The sequence below is a fragment of the Lycium ferocissimum genome, chromosome 7 (assembly GCF_029784015.1).
Source record: "Lycium ferocissimum isolate CSIRO_LF1 chromosome 7, AGI_CSIRO_Lferr_CH_V1, whole genome shotgun sequence".
NCBI classification, from domain to species: Eukaryota; Viridiplantae; Streptophyta; class Magnoliopsida; order Solanales; family Solanaceae; genus Lycium; species Lycium ferocissimum.
This window is the reverse complement of record NC_081348.1, coordinates 13670803-13697158: the sequence shown is the minus strand read 5'-3', so window position 1 is coordinate 13697158 and position 26356 is coordinate 13670803. Positions and strand designations below refer to the sequence as shown.

Sequence of the window (26356 nt, the reverse complement as noted above, 5' to 3'; positions counted from 1 at the left end):
TTTGTATTTTGTCAAAGATTAAGAAGTTTTAAAAAATTACATTTTGGACCCCAATGTTCTTAATCCCAAATTTAATTGGGTTTTGATGTGGGGTGGGCCCACATGTCACCTTTAGTAATTTGAAGACTTTTTAGTCCAGCATTGATTAATTCTTCGAGGTATGTTGTTGTTTAAAAGATTAATTGTGGAAAAATTATTCACACCAAGCATGGGACAACACGTGAAAAAGATGATAAATAAATTGTTGGAGTTGATCAAATACAAAGCGTGTAAAAGAAAAGTTATACTATCAAGCAGTGAATGAAAAACTTAAAACTCTACTCGCATAATCGTGTACCAAGCTTATCCAAAAGAAAACAAACCTAGATAATTAAACTTGGCTAGAAATGACCCCTTTCCTTATCTATATGATGCTTTGCCAACCAAAAATCTGCTAACGACCTAATTCGGATTCATCAGTGTGTCAAAGTACATTTAACTTTCTGAGCTAATGGATGCACCATAATGACCACTCATGACATATATACAGTACACAGGTGTCAGATAGTAAATGCTGCGTGACAAAACTCAATTAGAGTCGGTGCATTTTCGTAATGTTTTCTACACACACACATATATATATATATATATATATATATATATGTTTGTCTGACAGCCACAAAGACGAACTTTGCTCTGGAAGAAAGAAACCAAAAGGGGTACTTACAAAGTGAGTAAATAGCTAGAACACAACCCGTCAGATGAGAGCCGAGAGAACAGAAGACAAGATGTTTTGAACTAATTTAAGTGGAAGACACAAGTATAATAAGTTAACAAGCTTTGCAGCTCTTTCTACAGCTTCCTGGGAGGTCTGTACTTCCAACCATATATTCTGGATTCTTGGTGCATTCCCCAAGTGCAGCCCATCTCTCACAATTCTCGTTTTGATCAGCACAATTTCCTTCAGATCCCACAATTTTGTCAAATGAATCCACATGAATCCACTTTGTTGCTGACCACTTCTCACCCTCAATAACGGGGCATCCACCGTGGAGGCTCATAGGATCAGGAACGGCATTTGGATGGAGACTGAAAAAAAGAAGTGCGTCTCCTTTCCGTGGTTTTACTGAAACGTTCCCAGAAAAAAAAAAAGAAACAGAAGCAAATGCAGATTAGGTTTTGTAGCAACTGGAACAATGCAACAATATTGAGCAGTTATGTACAGTATTGTAGTCTCACCAGCTATACCCTTCCTCGCACACTCGGACAAACTGTTGTCAGCTGCCATTGACCTACGTCGAGTTGATTCCTGTAAAGATATTCAGTTTTTATAGAGAAACATACAACTAAAAAACAATGGTCTTTTTATTTTAGTTTATTTTGAGAATGAACTGAGAACAATGATTTAGGAAAACCAAATCTGGAAAGGAGACGAAGAAGAAGCGGATAGCATGTCACGAGGAAAATCTAATCCATAGACGTATAAATAAAGAGCATAGAGAAAAGAATTGAATAAAATGTAAGATAAAGAAGTGACATTACCCCAATATTCATGAAGTTGCCTGCTTTTATAGCATGTCTTGCTGAGCGAAACATGTACAGAAGCAAAATACAATTCTATTATTCTAAAGATCTCCTCTAGTTAAGACAACTATAGGCCACATCCACGTATGACACACACTTAAGGCCTCTTTCTACTACTATTCCGGCTAAGACTTAGTTGAACACAAGGTGCGTTTTACCCTAATGGTATGCTTAAGTGTGTGACCATCTAATCTAAACGCTTACGTTGTTAGAAAGAGTACACTTTTATTTTCTTAATTATGTCTCAACAAATCTCCTCATGTGGGGGCCTGATTTTTTTTTTTTTTTTTCATAGTCCAAGCATGTGAAAATAATTTTTGATAGTGGGTAGCAGTGGCGGATCCAGAATTTTCATTAGGGGTTTCGAAAAATAAAAATGTAATGTCTGGGATTTGAACTTGGAACCGCAAGGTAAATTTTGAACCCTTAACCACTGAGCCAACTTGTAGTTTACGTTTAAGAAATTCAAAATCTATATATGTACATAAAAACTAAGAAAATTACCTTATATATACAGTGTAATTTATTGCCGAGGGGGGTCGGGTGTAGATCTGCCCCTGGTGGGTAATTGTGAGACTTGATTTTCTGATCTTTGCCTGATTTGATATCATGTTGCAGTATGTGACCATCTTATCTAAAAAGTTACGCAGTTAAAAAGAGCACACCTTATTTACTTAAATTATGTCTTTAACCAGTCCCCTCATGTGCCACTCTGATTCTTTTTTTATGAGCCGAACATGTAAAAAATTAATGAGCAGGAAGACTCGAACCTAGGACCTTTGTCTGCTTTGATACCATGTTAAGATAAATCTTGGGCGTGGTGTTAGTATCCCACATCGATGTGGGATGGGATAATCTGCTTCCTCATATGGTCTTCACCTCGTGAGTTAGCTTTTGATGGGCCCACGGTCCATTTCTAATCAATGATGAAGTAAGGTATAGCTTCTATCCTTAATTATGATGTGTTTAGGTGAAAAAAGGGTGGAGAAAGCAAAAGAGTAGTTAAGGGTTATTTATCTTTATTGATAAGGAAGTGAAAGCGGATGCAAAGCAGAAGTAGTAACATATTTTAGCTTTTTCAGTCACTAAAGGAACTGGTTCACAAGGAGGAACAACATATCTTTCATTTCCCCACAAATCCTACCAAACAACTAGAAGCAAGTGATGAACACCTCAATAGAGGGAAACAAACCAAGGAGCTTTTCGTCCTTTGACCTTCCACTTCCCTGGTGGAACAAGATATGCTGCAAAATAACTTTCATTCCCCTTTCTTTCTAGAAACATCATCATCATGAATCGTTCTCTAATCTTTGCTTTGAAAAACTATCTCACAATGGTGATCTAAATGAAAAGGTGATTTAGGAAACAATATAGTAAAAGGGACAAAGTAGCATAAGACGAACTCATACGCGGAACCTAATAAGCAAAGAGAGAGTAGCGCTGATGGCACATAGGTTAGAAGTCATGTTTGTATCAGTGGAAAGGAATAAAAAAGGGACAAACACGAACTAACCTCTGCTTTAGGGAAAACAGTTTCACCACCTTTCTCGACATCACTGAGATACATGAGTACAGTGGCTAAGCGGTGTCCACCACGAACAATATTAACCTTGTCGGAGAAGTAATCATAGTGTGGTTCATATTGCTGTCCTTCCTCGTATCTTAGAACTTGTATGTCTTCTCCATTCTCTGGGGCAGGCAAAAAAGAAATAAAATTCAAATTGGAACCCACTGACACAGTATGGACCATAAAGCAAGCGAAGAAAGCATCCAAAGTCTACAACAACAGATTTTGGAATAAATTTGATTTCATAAAACCACAGCCAAAGATACCAAGTCCTTCAAACAGCACTTTCCTTCTAACATGTTACTTCTTACTGATACCATGCATTGCTCAATCATTCGTTTATCTCCTCTTTCAACCAGAGAATCACCTCATAATATATACTTAGTTGCACTCACTCTAATATGGTAAGACAAAAAGTTCAGAACTTAACAAAGATTGATAATTTAACAGTATTGTACCAGTGTTAGACGGTACATAAGTTAATAAAATTACTACCCTACCTCTCAATAGAACAGATGGCAGATAGGAAACGTCAAAAGTCTTGCAATAACCAATATATGTGTGTGAGACAGATAAAGCAGAATAATAAATTATACAACCAAATGAACAGATAAACAGAAGGGATAACTTGGATTATTATGATGTCATACTTTCTTTGTTTTTTCTACCTCGTGGTCTTCTTTTAACATCACATCGTGCAAGTTTTTTCTTATAAAGCTTTTCCAAAACGTTTGCAAAGCTTATCAAAATTTTAATACATGATCTATTGAAAGATTGATGACAAAGTATATGTGGATTGATCAATTAGTGATGTTGAATCAATTACCGCCATTTATTTTCTTGAAGCAGTAAATAATAGCAATCAAGTCAATTGGTTTGTGCCAGACATACTTTAAGTGCGATTAAGGAGAGTCTTCAAATTTGCAACTAATTATGGATGGCTTGGAAATCCTAGACTATGATATCCTTCCGAGTAAGTCTGACCTTTAGGTAGAAAAGTCCAAGTCGCTATCTTCTCCTCTATCCCCGTGACAATAGGATCCTGCAGCCAAAAAAAAAAAAAAAAAGCAAAAAAGCAAAAATTGAAGAGCTGACACAATCAAAGATACAGGATAATAAATATTGTATTATCGAGTAGGCAGCAAATGGTTTTTCTTAATACGATCAACGGCATATGCTGCCCATCATGATTCATGCTAATTGCTAAAAGAAGCAGCAACCCATCAAAATGGATTTTAAAAATAAACATGCTAAATACTCTGGATCTCTTTGATAAGTCATCTAAAAACACTGGATATTTCTTTTTTTTTTTCTTTTTTTTTTTTTTTTTTTTTTTTTTTTTGGATGAAGTAAGGTGTTTCATAGATAGGCATCAAGTAGATGCAAAATTACAAGAGAAAAAAAAGGGCTCACAGAGAGCACAAGCAAAAGTTGTTAGCTTCTTTACAGTATATCAAACTAGCACTAGGGAGCTAACGAAGTCCAACAACTGTTCAGAGCTAAATACATGGGGTTAAATTAACCCAACTGAACAGAAGAAACAGAGAACTAGCTTTAAGGGAGTGGTTTGGAGTTGATCATCAAATAATCTTTGTTACATTAGTCATTTTTATAAGCGTAATATGTGGGTTTTAGTCACTTATTCTCATTCACAAAACTAATTTAATTGAAAAAGAAGTCACTGAATCAGGTAGAAATTCCCAACCAAACAGGCCCTAAATCTGGTTTCTCAATGCATTTGTTTCTTTGTGCTAGTCAGTGTCTCTGTGGCTTTCTTCTCCCCTAAGCATGCTAAATTCTTTAAAGCAGATCAGGTTAGCATCATACGTATTCTCCCACTCCAACCAGCAAAGAGTATAGGTAAAAGCAGAAAATTTTGATTTAGTTATTCTTGACTGGAATGGCCCCTAAATTTGACACATATCTTTTACTTTCCAGGAAGAATCACCAATAGATCTCAGATCCCCATGATTCTTACAAATTGTTGATAAGTTTGACTTAAACTAGTGCTTTTATTTGAACGAACATACTGGCAACATTTCAACGTTTACAATCTATTATTTATGATTGTCGAGATAGGTTCAATTTAATCTTACTATATCAAACTTTCCTACTAGGTTAGGAAAGGACTCTAAACAGATTGCGACAGATACATGTAATAAAACTATAGATCTTCCTGACTAAGAGAACTAATTAACATTGCACCTATCAGTTAATACTGGCCTAGCTGTTGATTAGTTACAGGTTCATCCAGCTTAGAAACACACTCATACGCCAAAAAAAGCATGGTGGAAGTAGAAAAAATTAAAAAAAATCATTTACCGCATAACCAGAATTTCTAACTTTTTCCATGCTTATCTGCTCATTGTGCACAAGATCACATCAATGACATCCTCCTAACCAGTAATCTCATAAACAATATCACCTCTTTATAAACAAACAGAATGCATGAAAACTCAGCTAAGAAAATGTGGAAGCACAGTAAGAACGTTTGAAATACAGCAAATTGGGTCCACAGCCGAAAGGACTAACGTTTAAATTCTGACATTGCTATACAACTACTAGATGAATAGAACATTTAGGTTCTGATATTGCAAGAATTTGACAAAAGTAACAAGCCATTAACTGATCTTTTTAATCATATAACCAGTAGGAAATACAGAGAACTTCTAGTACTTTTCATTTCCATTCTTATAATGTTGCCCTTAGATGAATTTAATTGGGGGACATAGCCTCATATAGTTGACTTCAACTTGTTTGGGACTGAGGCGGAGTTGCTACTATTAACCATTGATCCTTTGCATCTCAATAGTTAAACAGCAGGAGAATGCAGCAGATGCCCTCTAAAGGAGCAGCTTGCTTTTCTTTTGTCCCAATGCACCTGGAAGAGCTCACTGCTCTTCGCTATAAAGCATACCTTTTTTGGTATAAACTTCTTAAAAGAACCACCATTCATGTGCAACCGATAGAGTTACAGATCCATCAACAAAAGGATCTTCTGAGTAGTAATAATCCTCTATCACACTACAGTGATAGAAATCCATAAAACTAGAAATGCATGTCACAGTTTCAGATTACAAATATTTATGCTAACTCCGTTTTGCAGCTTAGATAAACAAATAAAACTGTAGTATTTATACAGTAACACAATATAGCAATACGACAATGAGGAAAGTTGAAAAAACAAACCTTTGCTTTGCTAATGAACATTCCGGAGCTAGTCCTGACCTCACTAAGCTTACTTTCCCCAGACTCATTATCTGCCACAGCCGATCTTTTCAATTCCTTTTTTGCCTATACCACAATTGACACATCAGTTTCCAACATAAAAAGATCTCAACAAATTTACAAACCGAAATTACCACTCACAAGAGATATCAAATGATTACATTCTTCATCCGTAAGGAAACCTTCATACACAAAAGCTCTGCAAACAGTCACAGATAGCAAACTCCGTAAAACACAACAGCATTACAGAATTAAACACTTCAAAAACTTGACCTTTTTCCCAGAAATTATGCAACTTTGTAAGCTTAGAAACCGGAAACTTTCCATGAAATACGTATAGCTAAATCGGGGAAAATGCAACAATATTGGAAAACAAATTCAAAATTGAATATCATTTCCAAAAATTTGGTGGTTTTTAGCCTTGAAACCAAAAAAATACTGAAACATCCATGAAAAACATATAGCTAAATGAGCGAAACAATACAACATTACAGAGAAATGGATATAATTAACTATTTTCCCCAAAAAAATTAACTTTTTGGCGACGATATTGCATTTTCTTAGCTTCGAAAGCGAAGATCGTGAATCGGTGGAACACTACAACATTACAGGGTAAAAAATTAAAATAAAACTATTCTTCCAACAATAATAAACTATTTCTTAGCTCCAAAACCGAAAAATAAACACAACATTACAGAAAAAAAAAAAAGTTAATTTTTTTTTGATAAAATTGCAATTTTAGCAGGTGTTACCTAGGTTTCCATGAAATTTGCTTGACTTTAGATGGATTGATAATTGCGGAGCATGATGATTTAGTGACTAACAAGGCGATCAAGAGGAAGAAGAAGAAAGTGAAGATCTGTGAGAAGATATTCATGGAGGGAAATGTTGGAATTTTCTCGAGAAAATGTATGCAACTTTGAATCCAATTTGTGTGAACTCTCACTTGAATATTCAGCACGTGAAACGTACACTCGGTCCTCGTGTATATACGTCTTCTTATAGTAGTTGGTACGATGTGGTAGTTTTTTTTAATTTCTATTTTTATCCCCTTTTTTAAAATAATAATTTTAGAAACGCTTAATACATGTATGTCCCCTTAAACTTGTCAATAAATTCTAATTAAACACTTGAATTAATACTTGTTTCCATTGAGCATCCAATCACATAATAAAGTGCTCTTATTAGATATTTTTGGTTCAAATTTTGAAGAAAAAAAAAATTCGTCTGTTCTCCAGCATCTATTAGATAGTTAAGCTCAGTATACACATTAGCCTCAATTGGAATAGACCTGAGGTTTTATAGCGTACTGAGGCAAATACATATAATTAAAGGAGGTGATACATTTTAAGTGTTTAAGTTATCTACGTAATGGACGTTTGAGAACAAGCGTAAAAGTTTATTAAGAATTTGAACAAAAAATGTTTAAAAGAAACACTTTATTAAGTGTTCGGATGCTCAATTGAGACAAGTCTTAATTTATGTTTCTAAATGAAATTTGTAGGAAAATTTAACGTGTTGTTAATGTATTAAGACTAGAAACCTCCTTTGAAATTTGGCCTAGTTATAAATTTTTAGATAGATTAATCTCTAAACATTATTAATTGTGCGTTTGGTACTATAAATTACTTAGAAAGCTATCTATTCTTTTTCCAACTTAAAATGTTATTTATAATGAGAAATGTTTTATTTGAACAATCAAACTATTTTATGGATCATTTTTGGCGTTTGGTTGAATAATGAGGTAAGCAACATTAGAGTTTGGGAAAAATAATAGAGTTTTTTGAGTTTGTTGATCACAATTAACAGGAAAAATAATAAATAGAGTTTGGTATAATTTTGAGTAAGTATTAAAGATTGATAACAAAGAAAAGGAAGAATAAGACGGTAGTTTTCGTCATGGATCATTCAACGATACCGAATAAATTTAAGTAAGATGGACCTTTAGTGTTTCTCATATTTGAATCCACGCACACTTCTTAGAAAAATAGTTATGTTTTGTGTCAAAGACGGATGGAAACTTTTTCCTAAAAAGCTATTTTAGATGTGTTTTTCAATTTTTGCAACAAAAAAAAAAAAAAAAAAAAAAAAAAGAAGGAAAAAGGAAAAATCCATGTGACTATTTTTTTTTACTTGGAGTCCTTGAAGGTATAGCCTAAGGTCCTGTTTGAACAATAATTATTTGCGTTCTCAATTTTTTTTAAATGGTCGTTTTGTTACATTGTGTCAAATTTTCATTCCAAACTTGAAAAATAGTTTTTCAAGTTTGAAATTTTAAAAAATTCCTCACAAGATTTTCAATATTTTTTTTTCAAGTGAAAGGCATATCCAAGTACAATGGAACTTCCAAATACCATTTTTCGAACTCAACTTCAAACACTTTACTACTTTGTTCAGATTTATCAATCATTGATATTTTGTTATCAACATTGAGTTTTTGTCATTTATTCAATTAGTTCTTAATGCATTTTGTTTGGTAACTATCGATTTTATTACCAAGTATGTAATTGTACAGCTCAATAAAAAAAAGTAGCTGATGGACAGAAACAGTCCACTACAAGCCAACAAGCTAAATCTATCTTCCTACCAACAAACAACTGACTAAGTATAAAAATTTAAAGATTCTGAGGTTTTTGTCAGCTTCACATTGCCACTAGCCTTCTAGAATGCGTACTGAATGATCAATCGAACTATTGCTTCAGATTCCCTCTGTTTTCTCATGAACAGCCTTTGATTTCTTTCAAGCCAAATGTTGTAGACTCCACCAAGAAGAATCATTCGATAAATTTCTGCTCCAGATCTTTTGCCCTTCATCACAGTGCTAGCCCAGTTTACTTCATCCTTCCATCCCATAGGAGCTCTTAACAATCCCTGCCATACTTCACACTAAAAAAAGATATGCTCCAAAGCTTCATCTGCATCTCCACAAATTGGAAAGACCATATGATCAGTAATCTCCCGTCCGAACAGTCTGTCTCTGATAAATAATCTACCCAGGATTGCCAAATACAATACAAAGGTCCATTTAGGTGGGCCACTGTTATTGCCAGTGAGTCTCCTCCAATTGACTTTCTGATAGTCTCCTCTGAGTTTGACATATAATTTTCTTATGAAGAACTCATCTATATTCTCCAAATCATCCATAATTCCATATTCAATCCAGCTTATGTGATGTGCTTCTGACCCATCAACACTTTTTGAAGAATCCATGATGCTTGCTTTGGAATGTTCTTAAATACATTTATAACCTTACAAGAATACAAGTCGTGTTTTATTTAATGCGGAATCGAAAATGTTACGATATATTTTTCTATAAGAGCACGCAATCATAGTTAATTTTACATGACGACGTTCACAGGATACATACTTAATTTGTTGCCGCGTAACGTAAAGGACAATTATTCACTAACATCTCGAGATCAAACAAATTTATTCGTTTCATCACTTAATTCTATGATAGGATAGTAGAATTTTGAGTTTGCTTGCATGATTAATTGGTGTTTCCCATTCAATGTTCAAACGCCTACTAAGTTTGTAGCTGCTAGCCTGCTACTTAGTTGATGAGGTTTAGATTTACCCTTATGATCCTACGTTCCACATTTTCTTAGTTTGAAAATAATGCCCATCTCAAACAATAAGAAATCATAAAACTTTCCAAATTGCTTTTTTCCTTTTACGCTTAATATCTGGCCTTGATTTTGCTTTTTATTTGGAGATTTCACTCTTCTTTCAAGAACCTTCCATTTTAATAGGTTTTGTTTACCTGTAAAATGGTTCAATTGAATTTATAGACGTGATCAAAGACACGCGGATCAAAGTGACCAATCAAATTACGATATTCGTATTAACCTTAGGTAAGTATATCCAAATAAGGTGAATAGTAAGAAATAGTCTGGACTGTAGATAACAATTCCCGGACTTAAGTTCGCCGTTCTGATCAGACCGGTGCACCGGAGCTAGTAGAAAGATGACAATGGAATTAAAGTTTAAGCAAAGAATAAGTGGGAGAACTGAGTATATTATCTTGTATATCGTGTCCTTTATAATGAGAATGACAATCGCTATTTATACTAGAGGCTAGGGGTACACGTCCCATGAATCGTGCCCTTACCCATAATGAGCTTTAAATACATGGCAATAATGAGCAATGAAGAGGACCATTAAGCATAATTATACCGTATTAATAACGCTTGACTCAGCCCATAACGGTAGATTGTTACACTCGCATTCGGAGCTGTTCTAACAACCTACCGGGCCTGGCGCTTTTTCGGGTATCGTAGTACTACCACCAGTGGCAGCCATGCTGACTCAGCTTATGACTTGTCTCCTATGCCACTTGTCTTTCTTGCATTGATACAGCTGTATTATCCGTATTTTACCCAATACAGGTTTCTTAGTTCTGAATAATTCATAGAATGTGAAATCTTGGATCATTCATTTCATTTGGACCAAAATCTTAGTGACAATGACATCAAGAAGAAAGCAAAATCGGAATAATCATCATATATTATACTAAAAGTGAAAAGCTCCTACCTTCAAAGTTAACTTACCGTTTGCCCCTACATTAAATCAAAATCTCATTAAATAATGTATCTAATTAAATAACCATATTTTATTACGTAAATATATTACCTAAAACATTTTACTATAAATTGTACTAGGTAAAGCTGAAGAATTTACTTGTCTTTGATGACTATAATCCCACGGTTGACTCTTCAAGAGTTGTATATGTTTTTTAATCATATCATTTATTTTCTATAGGTTCAGATTTTGAAAAAACTATTTACGTCTGTCTCAAGCGTTTATTAGGAAGTTAAGCTCCTTTAAATATACACATTAGCCTCAAATGGAATAGGCCTGAGGTTTTATGGCGTATTGAGACAAATATATATAATTAAAGGAGGTGACACGTTTTAAGTGTTTAGCTTATTTACGTAATGACGCTTGAGAACACGCGCAAATTTTTTTTCAAAATTTGAATAGAAAATGTCTAATAGGAACACTTTATTATGTGTTCAGGTGCTCAATTAAAACAAGGCCTAATTTGAGTGTCTAAATGAATTTGCTGACAAGTTTAAGGGGATGTCAATGTATTACGCCTATAAACCTCCTTTGGAAATTCGCCTAGTTACAGAATTGTTCCCGTGAACATATAAATTACTTAGAATGTTATCTATTCTTTTTCCAACTTAAAATGTTATTTATAATGACATATTTTTCTGTGAAAAATGTTTTCTTTGAACAATCAAACTATTTTATGGATCATATTTTAGTGTTTGGTTGAATAATGAGGTAAGCAACATTAGAGGACTAACGGGAAAAATAATAGAAATAGATGTTGGTGATAATATTGAGTACTAAAGATTGATACCAAAGAAAATGAAGAATAAGGCGGTAGTCTTCGTCATGGATCATTTAAAGATACCGAGTAAACGTAAGTAAGATGGACCTTTTTAGTGTTCCTCATACTTAAATGATGTAAAATTCTTAGAAAATTAGTTATGTTTGTGTCAAAGACGGGGGAATTTTTTTCCTAAAAAGCTATTTCAGATGTGTTTTTCAATAAAGGAACAATCCATGTGACTGTTCCTTTTACTTGGAGTCCTTGAAGTTAAAGTCTAAGGTCGTGTTTGGACATAAATGATTTCTGCTTTTTTCAAGATTTCTTTTTAAATGCTCGTTTTGTTAAACATTTGTGTCAATTTTTCATTCCAAACTAGAAAAATATTTGTTCAAGTTTGAAATTAAAAAAAAAATCCCTCACAAAAATTTCAATATTTTTTGAAATGTATATCCAAGTACAATTGAACTTTTAAATATCATTTTTCAACTTAAATTCAAATACTATACTACTTTTCCAGATTTATCAACAACAACATATACAGTCTAATCCCACAAGTGGGGTCTGGAGGTAGAGTATACGCAGACCTTACCCCTACCTTGGTAGGTAGGGAGGTTGTTTCCGATAAACCCTCAGCTCAAGTAATACAAAAACAACATCAGAATAACAAGAAAACTAAAGCAGAAAAGACAACAAATAGTAATAGACAACTAAAAATAAGGAATATACCAAATACTAAAATAAAAATAAAAGAAAATGAGGAAAATAGTACTGATCCAACAAGAAAGTAAAGTACTATTAAACCTAATACTAGCCTTCTACCCTAATCCTCGATCTCCATACCTTTTTATCTAAGGCCATGTCCTCGACAAGCTAAAGACTAGTCATATCCTGCCTGATCACCTCTCTCCAATACTTCTTCAGCCTACCTCTACCTCTCTTCCAACCCTTCATCGTCCCTCTCACACCTCCACACCGGACATGTCCGAATCATCTCAATCTCGTCTCTCGCATCTTGTCAGCCACGACGTCCCATACAGCATCGTCTAACCACTACTCTGTAGAACTTACATTTAAGTCTCCGTGGCACCTTCTTATCACAGAAGACACCAGATGCGAGCCTCCATCTCAACCACCCTGCTCCAATACGAAGTGTGACATTCTCGTCAATCTCCCCATTCCAGATTTATCGATCGTTCGATATTTTTGTTATCAAAATTGACTTTTTGTCCGTTTATTCAATTATCTCTTAATGCATTTATAACCCTACAATAGTACAAGTCATGTTTTATTTAATGCAGATACGAAAACATTACGATATAATTTTTTATAAGCACGCAATCAAAGTTAATTTTACATGACGACATTCACATGATACGTACGTAATTTGTTGTCGCGTAACATAAAGGGACCATATTATTCATTAACATCTCGAGCTCAAACAAATTTATTAGTTTCGTCGCTTTATTCTATGATAGGATAGTAGAATTTTGAGTTTTCTTGCATGATTGGTGTTCCCGTTCAATGTTCAAACGCCTATTAAGATTGTAGCTGCTAGCCTACTACCTAGTTGATGTAGTTTGGATTTACCCTTATGATACTATATATATTCCACCATTTTCTTAGTTTGAAAATAATGCCCATCTCAAACAACAAGAAAGTATAAAATTTTCCAAAATTGCTTTTTTCCTTTTATCCTTAATTTCTGGCCTTGTTTTTGCTTTTTTATTAGGAGACTTCACTCTTCTTTCAAGAACCTACCATTTTAATAGGTTTCTTAGTTCTGAATAAATCATGGAATGTGAAATCTTGGTGACATGCAATGACATCAAGAAGAAAGCAAAGCCAGAATGATATAGTAAAATATGTATCTGAAATTCTTTCAATAGTGGTAAACAAACAGCTCATTAGACAGTTTACTGCAGTTTTTCTGACAAAAGAAATGTACTATGCATATTTATTTGCTGGGCATGTCAAATCATGCCGAGCTTACATACATTGATACATACAATCTAGTTTATAACAATTCACCTACATATATATATCTACAGTTCACAGTTCTATGCATCAATTGGTTTCAGTTCCAATATCTAGCTAGCTAGTTCAGAAGTTTGTAGATGTACTAAACAAAAATGGCGTAAACTGGAGACGAATCTACATATGCGCCCCAAAATTGTTGGCAGCTCTTTTCTTCCTTAACATAGTAGCTGAATAAATCGGCTGCACATTCACTGAAGAAAACTGCTATTCCTGTCAAAACTTGCCACTCTCCAAGCATTACACTTCTTATAATGAATTCTTGTCCCAGTTGGATTAATATTCTGTCGCTCAGATTACGTCTTAACTGGTATAGAACAAGCTCCATGGTGCATACATTAACTACAATCTTATCAAAGATCCTCACTGCTAACAAGGAAAATTTCTCTCTAGTTCTACCTGATTTTACTGGTTTGATTTATCTGTAAACTTTGGTTAAGGCGACTCAAGTAGCGCATCCAGTTCTATGGCGCATCTTCGCTTGAGGGGAGGCCATCTTTTAAACTTTTTCTTGCTCTGTAGAAGGCCGTCAACACCAATTAACATTTGTTCAACCTGCATGACAACATCAAAAAAGAAAAATACAATGTATAATTAAGCTTCTCTCCTACTTTTGCCGTGTCATGGTATATTATGTTACAAAATACAAACACAAAGTCTTCTTCAAATAAGCTTAAACCAACCACACTCAAAAGAAGCTTTATGTACTGCCAATAAAAAAGATGGACCAATAAACTAAAAAGAAAGTTCCTTTTGAGTAGTAGCGTTTATATGATATAAACGCTAACCATTTATAGTATAATTCACATGATAGACTTGCCATTGGCCTAGGTGAGAACAAGAGGAAAAAATAATCAAGCTTATTCTCCATCTGTTCGCAGAAAAAAGCACAATATTACATGGCTTTGAGCAAAACGCAAGGAGAATGCCCAGTCTCTGCCAGTAAAGGTTTCTTAATCATTTGAAAATTGTCTTCAGCCGAAGAAACCGTCTTTGCTTTGAGAATGCAATAATTAAGAGGAGCTTAAACTCTATGATTCTTACGTCCGTCATTAGATTTTCTTTTGAATTATTGTAAACAATAATCCCTAATTGGTAAAGTTTTGAACGTTCTGATTGTTCCATCGAGCATTAGCTCCTAGAATTAAGATAAGCATGAATATGGAAGATACAAGAATATGGCAAAATTTGCAGCAAAATCACATACTCTTCTTTTAAATGGTTATTATCAGTATTTCCGTTACTATGATATGATTAATATTGGATATTTCCCAGCTAAAATTCAAGTTACTTGCCTGGCTCATTGAAGGTCGGTCTGTTGAAGATTGCTGTATGCACAATGAGGCAACCATAAGAATCTGATCAAGCTGTTCTAAGTCATATGCATCTCCGAGTGATGGATCAACTATCTCACTATTTTTCTTGTTGAGGAGCAAAGGTTTTGCCTGTAAAGTTGATTGGTTCCATGTTTACTTGGAGCAATATGCAATTATATTACTACATTTGCAATTGACTAATTGAAGGGAGTTCAGATGATTACATACCCACATCACAACACTATTACGAGCTTCATCCAAAGCTGGACGTCCGGAAACGAGCTCCAAAAGTAACACACCAAAAGCATACACATCAGTTTTTTCATCCACAATGCCATGCATAAAGAACTCAGGAGGGAGGTATCTGCCATGAACACGCAATATGAAAGTTACTACAAAGGATCCTTATTGCATATTTACTATAATATGTAAAGCTTAGGTTCCCACAAACCCAAAGGTGCCTTCAAACTGCGATACAGTGAGGTGAGTCCACTTATCAGGGAGCCATTTTGCAAGTCCAAAATCAGTTATCTACAGAAAACCAAAAGATGAGCAACAAATCCTGCAATTCAATTTGGACAAAATAGAAGCCAACAGTTTGCTTATAGAACTTGTGACTCCAAATTTCTAGACACAATCACGTAATCAGTAATCTGTAAATAAATCGCATTGAGTTTTATCCCTAAAGTAATAAGAGTGATCGAGTTTGAACACTTGAAGAAAGCTTTAATTCGGTAGCATATAATAGAACACACAAATCGAGACTATTATGGAAGGTGATATTCCGAAATCATAGAAATGAAGTCAGTTTCATGACAATAAAGCCACTGTGAAACACCAAATTTTCATCTCATGATGACTGGTTCAAAGAAATACCTGAGCCTCAAAATCTTCTGTCAACAGTACATTAGCAGCCTTGATATCTCTGTGGATAATCCTCCTCTGGCACCCCTCGTGAAGATATGCAAGGCCTGCTGCACTGCCTATAGCAATATTATACCTTATTTGCCAAGTTAGTTTACCCCTGTCACCTGAAAATGTTGCAAACATAATAAAATAAAGTAATTAGTAGTTAAGAGTCTAGAGAAGGCATAATTTCATTTTAAAAAATATTAATGAACATACCACTAAGCATATTAGCTAAGCTCCCATAAGGAGACAAAGGAAGAACAAGGTGCATCCCCCCTTCGACTCCATAGCCAATTACATTGGCAATGTTTGGATGTTTGACATGTACTAAAATTCCTAACTCAGATAAGTAGTCAGATGTCATTTCCTCTTGAGATCCTCTGGTCAACCTTTTCACTGCCACAGGTTGGCCATCTTTGAGAAGTCCCTTGTATACTTCAGAATAACCTCCCTCACCAATCAAGTTCTCTTCGAAAATGACAACAAAAGCTTAGGCATCATAAGGTAGTTCTACAACAATACTAAATATATACACTTCAAACTTGAGAGAGACAAACTAGCTCAGTCAGCTAAAATTAAAAATTATTTTGAAAGAAGAAAGCAAAGAAACTGGTACCAGGGCTAAAGCTGTTGGTAGCTTGCTTAAGTTCAGAGAGGGAGAAATTCTTCCAGTTAGCTTCAAAGCAGTGTTGCAAATCAGCATCTAGATTAGGAGCAGGCAGCATTGGCATGCTACGTCGTGCACTCCTGCTTTTTCTTTTGGATAGCATCTTTATGGAAGGTAGTGAAGGTAGCGAAGGCATATTAGGATGGAATGTATGCAACTGTATGGAAGGCCCTTTCTTTAGTCTTTTAATGAAACCTTGCCAACCATCTGAATCTGAAGTGCTAGTGCTAGGCTTGGAAGTCGTTGTTTCAGACTCTGTCTGATCCTCGGAAGCTTCTCTTATCGTCTCCCCATATACTTTATCCTCCTCGATAACTTCTCTAGTAGAATCCTCATCCATATGATCTTTCCCCATACTTAGACTTCGAAACTCTAGCATAAAATGATATAGGATTAAAATACGGTAGAGATAAAGAGATATGTGAACACATGTAATTTTGGATGATATATATGATGAAGAAACAAGGGTGTCCAAAGGATTATCACCATCGGCCGTAAGAGAAATGGAGGAAGCACAAAATAGTAGCTTGTGTCCTATCTTGAAAAGCTCCTCTTCTGAGTCTTCTTCACCAGCATTGCTGGTATTCTCACTGTTAACATAATTTGGGAAGTCAGAAATACAAGTAAGATCATTTCTTAATTAAGTGTTAGAAAGCCAAGCAAATATTCCATGAGGATTTTACAGGCATACAAAAAAGGAAAAGGTTTCTTCCACCATTTATTTGTCCCCGTTTCATTCAAATCACACGCCCCTAATCGTTTGCAAACTATATTATCTGATCTACCCCCAGCCTAGTTTAGGGAAATGACACGAAAGAGAACCTGAATTAAAATCCATGCCTAGAAACTCAATTGTCATCAAAGAAATGTTAATGACTTTCTACCTTTGTTAACCCCCGTCCTTGCATGAGTTTTAGCACATGACAATGATCAAGATAAAGGAGGAGAGTTGCGATTGGTTGACAATCAACGTTTCAACGACCAAATTATAATGAATCCTATACGTAAATACTCATATATCAAGGGCCCTTGGCTGATTTGGGATTAAGAGGTGGTTGATCTGATAAGATATACTCCATATAATGATCCAGATATGAATTCACATAATATATATCTATACACACGTGCACGCGCGCGCACACACAGAGCCTTATGGATGTGGTGTTGCAAACACATATATTAGCAACTATCTGGTTAAAAGTACAAATTAGCAACAAAATCTCCCAGAAACAAACAAAAATAAAACACGAAATAATAGGCAGAAACAACTAAATGGGGCTGCCTATATCCTATTTAGGCAACAGAGGGAACATTACGAAGTAAAAAACAGAGAATCATCATAATCATAAGAAATGAAAAATGAGAATGTATGTATACCATGGAGAAGCTGAATGCTCAAGAATAGTTTCCATTGGATCCTTCACACAAAGAATCCAAAAGCCAAATATACCAAACAGGGTTGGAATAGGGCTTCCTCCACAGAGACCAAAAAATGGGAGAATAGCAGAATGAATGAGAAAGAGAAGTTTAGAGGATAGGAGAGGAGAGGAGAAGGAGAAAATGAGGAAAAGGAAAGAGGAAAATAGCGGTTATCAACCTGCATTGGCATGCATGATGCACCTATACCCCAAAATTGTGAAACGTGTAAAATTAATATTGCAGGGACCTATAGCCCAAGGTTACATAATTTAAGGGCATTAAAAACAGAATTTATGATACTACCGTAGAATTTATGACCCTTGTGATCCGGCCCTTCCCCGGACCCCGCGCATGTGATAGAGCTTAGTGCACCGGCAAACGCTCTCTTTTTACCTTATAATTTCGTGTTTTAATTTATGTGACAAAATTAATCATATTTTTAAGAAAGAAAGAAAGAAAGAAAGAAAAGTTGTAATATTTGTGATCTTATACATGCAATAATGTGTGGCTATAATTCCCTATAAGATTTTTGCAACTCATGATCTTAAACATGCCATAACATTTGTGAATTTGTCATAAAGAATAAATGGGAGGCAGCGTAAATTAAGTTGTCCTCGGAAATAAAAATTATCATTCTTTTTTGGAGCGGATTAACAAAGAAATGTTGCCGCATAAACGGACGGAGGGAGCAATAGATGTACATCTTAGTATTATACACACACATTAATTTATATATCCATTTGGAATTTTTTATATATCTACATACAGTTCAACTCAGAACCACTAATTGTATATTCACTTGCCACTAGAAATGGATTTAGGGTAGATCTAATAGGTTCAATTGAACTTATTATTTTCTAACTCAAATTATATATACATGCATAAATATATATTTAACATGTGTACATATATAGAAATATACTCATTATGAACCCGCCAAATATAAGTCCTATAATCACGTGTGTTCACCACTTATGTTCTAGACCTATATGTGTATAGTACTTCCTCCGTCTCAAATTATTTGTCGTGATCATTAAAAATAGTTGTCACAAATTATTTGTCGTTTTAGAAGTTCAAGGCACGATTAATTATTATTTTTCCCTATTTTACCCTTAGTAGAATTTTGTCATTAATGGAGATGAAACATAAATAAAGTAAACATTTAATGGAGAAAGATTATAACATAGACATAAATAAAGGTAAAATTAGTTAAACACTCCTCTTTATTAATTCTTAAGAGGCGTGTAAAGCAAAAAACGACAAATAATTTGATACGAAGGGAGTATATACTAATGCGTGACTATCATGACAAAACAAACATGCATGCAGAAATCTTTCCATAAATTGAGAAATTAAAGACCAAACTTGACCGACATGAAAAAAGGTGCAGGTTAGAGTTGTTGCACCCGGTGCATACTGCATTACACCCTAGAAAAGCTAATTTACAAAAAAAATTAATTATTTGGAAGCTAATTCGCCCATTTTCATGTTAAGAGTACAATTAATAGTTTCTTGAATGTAACCACTAACATCCCATTTTCCTTTTTCCGTGTCCTCGTCCTTCTCATCTTCAGTATTTAATTCACATCCATAGATTCTTCAAATAGAGATCCTTAATCAATTCGCTTTTGGATTCTATGTGGTCAAACTCAGAAGTGTTCCTTTCTTTTTCATTTTTTTTTTTTTTACTGTGCTTGACTTTCTCTTTCGAGGGTGGATGAAGCTAGTGTAGGGTCCAAAACTAGACAATGTGATGTTCCAAGTTGAAAGTGAATTTTAAAATGTATATCTATTTTTGTTTTTTACACACACGCACACATACATACATACATACATATATATATATATATATTGAGTTCTGCCAGACCTGCTAACTCATTCTTGCATCTGCCCCTCTGAATGAAGAAATAAAGCTTTGCAGCACACAAAGGTCACAATTGACCACTACTCATATTTTCAAAACTCAAAATATTTGAATTGAATAAAATGTACATGGAATTCCTTTTTTGCTGGTGAAGCTATAAAATACAATACGTCGGGGTTACAAAAGAAGAAGCCCCAATGTAGAGAAACAATAATTACAAACTTTTGGTACATTTAGTTTATTCAGTCACTTTACAGTAAAAATACATGTAACATGTTCCAATTGTAGGATGATTACGTTCAAGCTTTGGACATTTTATTGGGCATTACGACTTATCAACCCTTCAAAGATGGTATAAAGGTCCTTGTTTTCTTCACCAAAAATTTCAGCTGCTTTCCGCAAAGTTTCCTGAAATGTCCAAAATAAGCTTCTTATAGTTGTGCAGAGCAACGTATGGTAGTTAATGTCATAAAGATCACGTGTGGCAAAACATACCTCTTTTGTCTGCTTGTGCGCGTTTAATTCCTTGACATTTGCTAGAAAACCACCAAACTGCTCATACGATAGCCGACTCCTGATAATGCACAAACCATCCATGGTATGAAATAGAAGCTCAATAACTCATAGAATATACAAAGATGAAACACAGAGCATATCACAAAGAACACAGCAAGTTCGGTTTTCTCACTTAGTTACCTTGAGAAGACTGCTAATGATGAGAGTTATGCGACTTTAAATTTTGCGCCATCTTTGCATTAGTAGAAGGTCTAATTAAGACATTTTACAGTTATCCCATTGAATAGTATAATTTAGTCCTTCCCCACATAAAAGAAAGAAGGATTTCCGACATGCTGGATGAAAAAAAGGGTAAAACCTATTTAGCAACAGACATTTTTTTAATAAGGATGTAGCAACAGACATTAAAGCATATAAAGAAGAAATTTAGTGATATAAGTCCCTTTGGTTCATTTCTTTGAATTTCGGGACAACAATTTAATCAGTTAATGTGCCGCGAGGTGCTCACAAGAGCCATACTTAAAAGAGGAAATAGATGCCGAATCATATTTTTGGTACAAGAAATCTCCAACTTATGCATTAGTTTTCTCCGAGTAAATATATATAGATGTTATAATTCTCTGAGTTAATGATATCAAATATAATAGTTGTTTCATACCAAAAAAAAAAAAAAAAAAAAAAGAAGAAGATTGGGGTAAACGTTATGACCCTAAGTGGTGGGGGCTGTAATCAATTTTAAAGATGGACTTTCTTTTAGATCCTCAGGGTACATTGTGATGATCAAAATAAGTATCTTTTGTCAATCCTACATATGCGATTAAACTTTCTCTAACAAAATGCAGTAGATCAGTCAGTATGAAATAGTTAATAACTTTGCTTTCAGTATCAATAGCTTTACCTGACTTGGCGGAAGAACTCTTTCCCATCCACTCGAGTTCGTGCTGGGATAGTACATGCGAAAGTGGTGACACTCATGTCAGACCTCAAAACAAATAAGGATTTGATTTAGTAAAATTAAGGAGGAACCAGTGACACAGGTAGGCATGCATGCACTATTTTTTTTCGAAACTAGTATGCATGCACTATATAGAGGTGCAAAAGAGTACCCGGCAGTACTTAGACCGCATGGTATCCAATGGAAGGTGGTGATTGCGGACACAAAACCGTGCCTTATCCCTTGCAATATCTTACTCAAAATAGGCCCTCAACTAGGATGAACGCATTTCATTATGTAAAATTTATTCATCCCAGCAACCTTTGAGCTGAAGATAAAAGTGTTGTATTTTTTAGACTGAACAAACACCACAGATATTTAATCATGCATGCCAAACTTGAGCAAAGAAAGGAACCCAATATGAGATCTTTAGAATAAGAACAAACCAGTTTGTGATCCAGTTTCAAGGCCTGACATCGAGCCATGCTGACCAGAGGATGTAGAAAATACTGAAGATCTGTCATCATACATGCCTCTTGCTGTTGAGAATGAAACAGAATGTCTCCTTGGAGATAGTGGTCTTGGCGACCTTGAAGGAGACACAGATGCTGAAAGACTTGGAGGGGAACCAGGAGGAGTAAGACGGGGGGTGCTAGTCTGTGATGCTAACAACAGGCCTGCTGATATGCGAGGCCTAGAAGCTGCAACCATCGAATAAGATAAAAGTTTCTGAGTAAGTTACACAACATAAAGTGGTGTTTCGTAGATTAAAAGTTGCTTAGCCAGAGGTCATTAACAACATCAAAATACACGCAATTTGGGTTTTGGAGCATACTTTCTGACTCGGTATCCTCTGAATGTGAATATCCACTCTCTCTTGACTGGCTCCGATGCGGAGGTTTTGCAGGTGGCAAGGAAGAATCTTCGTCTGAAAAAGTTAAACTGGCTTGGTTAACTAATACTTGTAAGTTGAAAATGCTCTCAGAGCTTTAAAAAAATCCTTCATTTAAAGAAGTGCCCAAAAGGACAAACATATGTAAGAGAAAATGAAAAGGGAAGAGGAAGTGATTCGAGTACATTAGACTATACCAACTGCGTATCACGAAGATGCACAAAAAAAAATCATAAAACTGTTTAATCCTTAGAAAAAATAATTGATAACTTCATTATATCCTCGTGAGAAGAGAAAATTTCCTATATGTAATGTTGTGGAGAAACTCCGCTCCAATAAATATATTTCACATATTAAAATCTGGAACATTCACATAGTAAACTTTAGAACATATTACACATGGTAAAGTTTGGAACAACAGTGCGCATTCACACAAAGATATTTATTGAATATGAGCAAATTGCAGATAAAGAATATGACCAAAAAGATAAACCTGATTGGTGTTGTCCATTTTTAGCAAAATCTGGAGCTCCAGCCTGTCAATACCAAAAGCAAAAGATTATTGATGAGGACAATACATCCTTCACATACAAGAATACCAGTCCCCGAAAAAGTTTCAGCAACCAGAAGTTTAGCCCATCTCATGTACTAGTATAGGACCCTCAAAAGCATTATTTTAGTTCCGGACTACTATTATCTGTAGTTAATAAACAACAGGAAGATGGAGACACCTTCGATATTCATACAAGGACTTACCGGGTTGTCTTCTTCCTCATTAAGCGATCTCATAAGTGTCTTTCTGAAGGCTTCCAACTGTAATTTTCAAGAGATTAGTCTTTTCGAACAAATAATCCAATAGCAAAACCCTAATACCATTGTAGATTCATGATGTCAGAATTTCAGGTCAAGAGGAATAAAAGGTGTGAAAGGTTGAGATTGGAGAAGCTAACGCATGTTACTTACCTACACACACACATAAATATACACGCGTGCGCATGTTAGACACAGCTTAAATAGAGAAAGAGAAGATTATCATTAGCTCCAACTAGTTATGCAGTTGTCTGTACTACAGTACTAGTCCGATGGCAATTGTAATATGAGTAAGCACAAGTGCTGGTTCCGGATTTCTTCAATAAATTTTCAGCCATTAAACACTTGGATAGCGGTTAATGAGGCATGAATAGCTACTACTACTGAATTGGGGTGATGTGTATGAACAAAGCTCCTTTTGGTACATCAACTGAATGATGTCCTTGAATAGACAATATTAATACTTCAGTGCTTGCAGAAAGGATGACCGATACGATGTAACGTACATGTAACTACTCTAACCAAAGGGCATTGTTGGAAACTATAAAAGCACTTAATCCTGTATTCTAACATACAATTAAATACTCTAATTCAGGTAGGAGCTTTCTTCACCTGACAATGCCCATAACAAGCCACAAATTCCTCAGAATCAAATGAAGCTAAAGTCCCTTTTACAAAATACCCCTAATAATCTTGTCTTCCCCACTTTTCCCCCTTCCTCTTTTACATTACACTCTTAAATATATCTTTTAATTCCAAAAGTACTAATTACTTTTGTATTGACAATTGGAATGATATTAACTCCTATTTATTCATTATCTATGTATCTATGTCACGTCAGATGTTCTATGGATACAAGCTATTTAATCCCCTGAAGGATTCTTTAATTCAACAGAATCTAAGAAATGGTCAAAACAGAATTGATTTTCGAATTTGATTCTATAAAGATTCAATATACATTTTTGAATGAAATCTCTTATCAAGCCATAAAAGCATATTGCTTTTTATTCAACTAGCTTCTATATTAGAGGTCTCGATTTCGAACCCCAGGAATGGAGTCCCCTTCGGCAAAGTGGGCTGTCCGGGTGACAGGCATGAATCCGGAGTAGTCATGCCAATAGACTTCTGATATCAGATGCTTAAAGCAAAAAAAATCTTTTCAAATTCACTTTTTTCCGGATTTTTTTTTTCCACTTTATTCGAAAATCAACGTTTGGCCATGAAAATTCCAAAGTTGTATCTGGAATTTGGAAAACACCTTAGACCCTACCAAATATTCTTTGCAAAAACTATAACCAAACACAACTCCAACTTCAAAATTCGAAATAAAGTGAAAAATATTTGGTTTTCATGGCCAAACGCCTACTACATTATGGGCTATTAAAAAGACACCCAATCCACATGGCCACCTATTTAAAGCTTCAAACTTCACTCATTTTGAGCTATCTACCAAAAGAACATAACAAAACCATTGAATCTCAAAAGCTATAATCTTCAGACAAATGCAAGTATAGACTAAGAAAAGCAACAGCAGCATCATTTAGTTGACAAATTAAGACAATTTGCTTAACTCTAAAAACCCATAATCCAGCTACCCCCCCCCCCCCCACACACACACACACACATTTTTCCACATAACACACCCCCACCCCACATTTTTCCAAATGAGCATAACAAAGACTATATCCAGTCCCACAAGAAACTATATAAAAGTAAGAGTGAATAATACCTTAGTAAGGTCACGATTAAGCTTCTAAAATGTACAACAGTATTATGACAAGACAGATATCCAACATTATTGTCATTCCTAGTGGTAAATTGAATTTCTTTTGCTAGTATTAGTGTTGAGTTGGTTTTGGTTTGGACTTTATATGAGTTACTAATATCCATAGGATATAAAACTTATTGACATTCAAAATTCTAAATTCAAGCTTGAATAAAATGATAATAGATAAAAAACTATGAAAAAATTTAAGAAATATTTATAAATTACATCTCCTGCAACAATCAACGACTATCAAAAAGTCAACCCCCCTGGTCAAAGAAGAAAGAATGCAAAACGGGTCGGGTCGGACCTTGTCTTGCTCGGCGCGTGTAAGTCTATCGGAGGCGTCGGAGAGTGAGGAGTCGAGGGAGTCGAGTTGTGAGTTAAGGTCGTTGATGATGTCATCCCTCTCCGACAGCTGGCGGCGGAGCGCGTCGGCTTCAGATTCCAAGGCGGAGATGCGCGTGGAGAGAGCAATGGACGTGATCTTACGCGCTACATCGAGTTGTTCGAATGGATCTGACGGCAGTACTTCCAACACTTCCTCGGGAAGATCGAATTCACTAGGCATTTTTTAAAACTTTAGTATTTCTATAGTACTAGTACTATTATATTATTGATGTTTTTAATTTTCTTTTACAAAACCCCCATCTGTTTTGTGTTTGTGGAATTATTATTGTTATAGTTTTGTTAGGAAAATAGTGTGTCCACAAGGGGAAGGTGAGGAGGATAAGGTTGTTTTTTTGGAGTTATTTGTTTGGTTATTTCTATGTGTGGTTGTTTTTCTCCTTTCTAGCAAGTTTTCTTGTTTTGTCATTTCCTTTGTTTGTGTGTGGTTACTTCTCTCCTTTCTAGGAAGATTTTGTTTGCTTGCTTTATGGCTCTTGATGCCTTCGTTAAACAGAATCACATGTAAGGGAAGCTAATTTAAAGTACTTTTAAAACTAATACTCCCGAGTACCCATGTTTGGACCAATTTCGTTTGACGTTTGAGAAAGAATATTTCAAAGTTAGAAATACAATTCACTAGAATGATGTTTAGTTACTGTCGTTACAATACATCGAGTCTAATGGTTTTGTTGAGTCTGTTTGGTCTAGTTCGAAATTTGTATCATATTGTAGAAATAAGTGTGATATTTAGAAAATATAGTTTTAAAGAGATCTCGATTCACCGAAAAGATATACTCCCTTTGGATCAAAAAAAGAGTCCACTTAGCCATCTGCACACCCCTTAAGAAAATATGAACTACTAGATAAATATAGGTAATTTGACTAAACTACCTCTAATTAAATAGGCATTGAGATTTGATCATATAACACTTAATAGGGGCAAATCTGAAAAAATAGGGTTAATTCTATCTTGATTTGATAAGTGAACACTTATATTTATCCAAGAAAAAAAAAAGTTGAATGGACACTTTTCTTTTCTTTTTTTAATCTGGAGGGAGTATTATTTAGTAGTTGTTTGGAACGGACCAGAGAAGAAAGGAATTGATGCATATAAATAAATATAGTTAACTTCAACTAA

General features: G+C 34.9%; 3 protein-coding genes across 3 annotated transcripts; all 3 read right to left on the bottom strand.

Moving 5' to 3' along the window:
- Positions 1-696: 696 nt before the first annotated feature.
- LOC132063425 (probable prolyl 4-hydroxylase 4) lies at positions 697-7313 on the bottom strand. The gene is made up of 7 exons (XM_059455952.1): positions 7111-7313; positions 6500-6557; positions 6320-6424; positions 4115-4172; positions 3077-3252; positions 1219-1288; positions 697-1105 (listed from the first exon to the last, which is right to left on the bottom strand). Exons 1-7 carry the CDS (start codon positions 7233-7235, stop codon positions 810-812), a joined length of 888 nt encoding a protein of 295 aa, XP_059311935.1. The 5' UTR covers positions 7236-7313; the 3' UTR covers positions 697-809.
- A 6272-nt stretch (positions 7314-13585) lies between these two features.
- On the bottom strand, positions 13586-18226 carry LOC132062532 (receptor-like cytosolic serine/threonine-protein kinase RBK2). Its single transcript, XM_059455082.1, has 9 exons — positions 18006-18226; positions 17115-17218; positions 16578-17000; positions 16178-16429; positions 15929-16083; positions 15504-15583; positions 15281-15416; positions 15032-15181; positions 13586-14291 (listed from the first exon to the last, which is right to left on the bottom strand). The coding sequence occupies exons 1-9, from the start codon at positions 18038-18040 to the stop codon at positions 14172-14174; spliced, it is 1455 nt and encodes a 484-aa protein (XP_059311065.1). The 5' UTR covers positions 18041-18226; the 3' UTR covers positions 13586-14171.
- A 1744-nt stretch (positions 18227-19970) lies between these two features.
- LOC132063424 (uncharacterized protein At4g15545) lies at positions 19971-25543 on the bottom strand. The gene is made up of 9 exons (XM_059455950.1): positions 25094-25543; positions 24793-24813; positions 23010-23066; positions 22747-22789; positions 22197-22289; positions 21808-22062; positions 21326-21368; positions 20407-20485; positions 19971-20319 (listed from the first exon to the last, which is right to left on the bottom strand). The coding sequence occupies exons 1-9, from the start codon at positions 25397-25399 to the stop codon at positions 20227-20229; spliced, it is 990 nt and encodes a 329-aa protein (XP_059311933.1). The 5' UTR covers positions 25400-25543; the 3' UTR covers positions 19971-20226.
- Positions 25544-26356: the final 813 nt, after the last annotated feature.

Coding starts and splice junctions, on each gene's coding strand:
- LOC132063425 (XM_059455952.1), bottom strand. CDS start 7,235: ATGAATATCTTCTCACAGATCTTCACTTTCTTCTTCTTCCTCTTGATC. Junction 6,558..7,110: donor CAAATTTCATGGAAACCTAG/GTAACACCTGCT, acceptor GACTGTTTGCAG/AGCTTTTGTGTATGAAGGTT. Junction 1,289..3,076: donor CTGTTTTCCCTAAAGCAGAG/GTTAGTTCGTGT, acceptor ATATCTTTACAG/GAATCAACTCGACGTAGGTC.
- LOC132062532 (XM_059455082.1), bottom strand. CDS start 18,040: ATGGAAACTATTCTTGAGCATTCAGCTTCTCCATG. Junction 15,584..15,928: donor CAGAAGATTTTGAGGCTCAG/GTATTTCTTTGA, acceptor GGTTTTCTGTAG/ATAACTGATTTTGGACTTGC. Junction 14,292..15,031: donor ACCGACCTTCAATGAGCCAG/GCAAGTAACTTG, acceptor GTTGTCATGCAG/GTTGAACAAATGTTAATTGG.
- LOC132063424 (XM_059455950.1), bottom strand. CDS start 25,399: ATGCCTAGTGAATTCGATCTTCCCGAGGAAGTGTTGGAAGTACTGCCG. Junction 24,814..25,093: donor TTTCTTCTTTGACCAGGGGG/GTTGACTTTTTG, acceptor ACATTTTAGAAG/CTTAATCGTGACCTTACTAA. Junction 20,486..21,325: donor GAGTTCTTCCGCCAAGTCAG/GTAAAGCTATTG, acceptor GTGCATTATCAG/GAGTCGGCTATCGTATGAGC.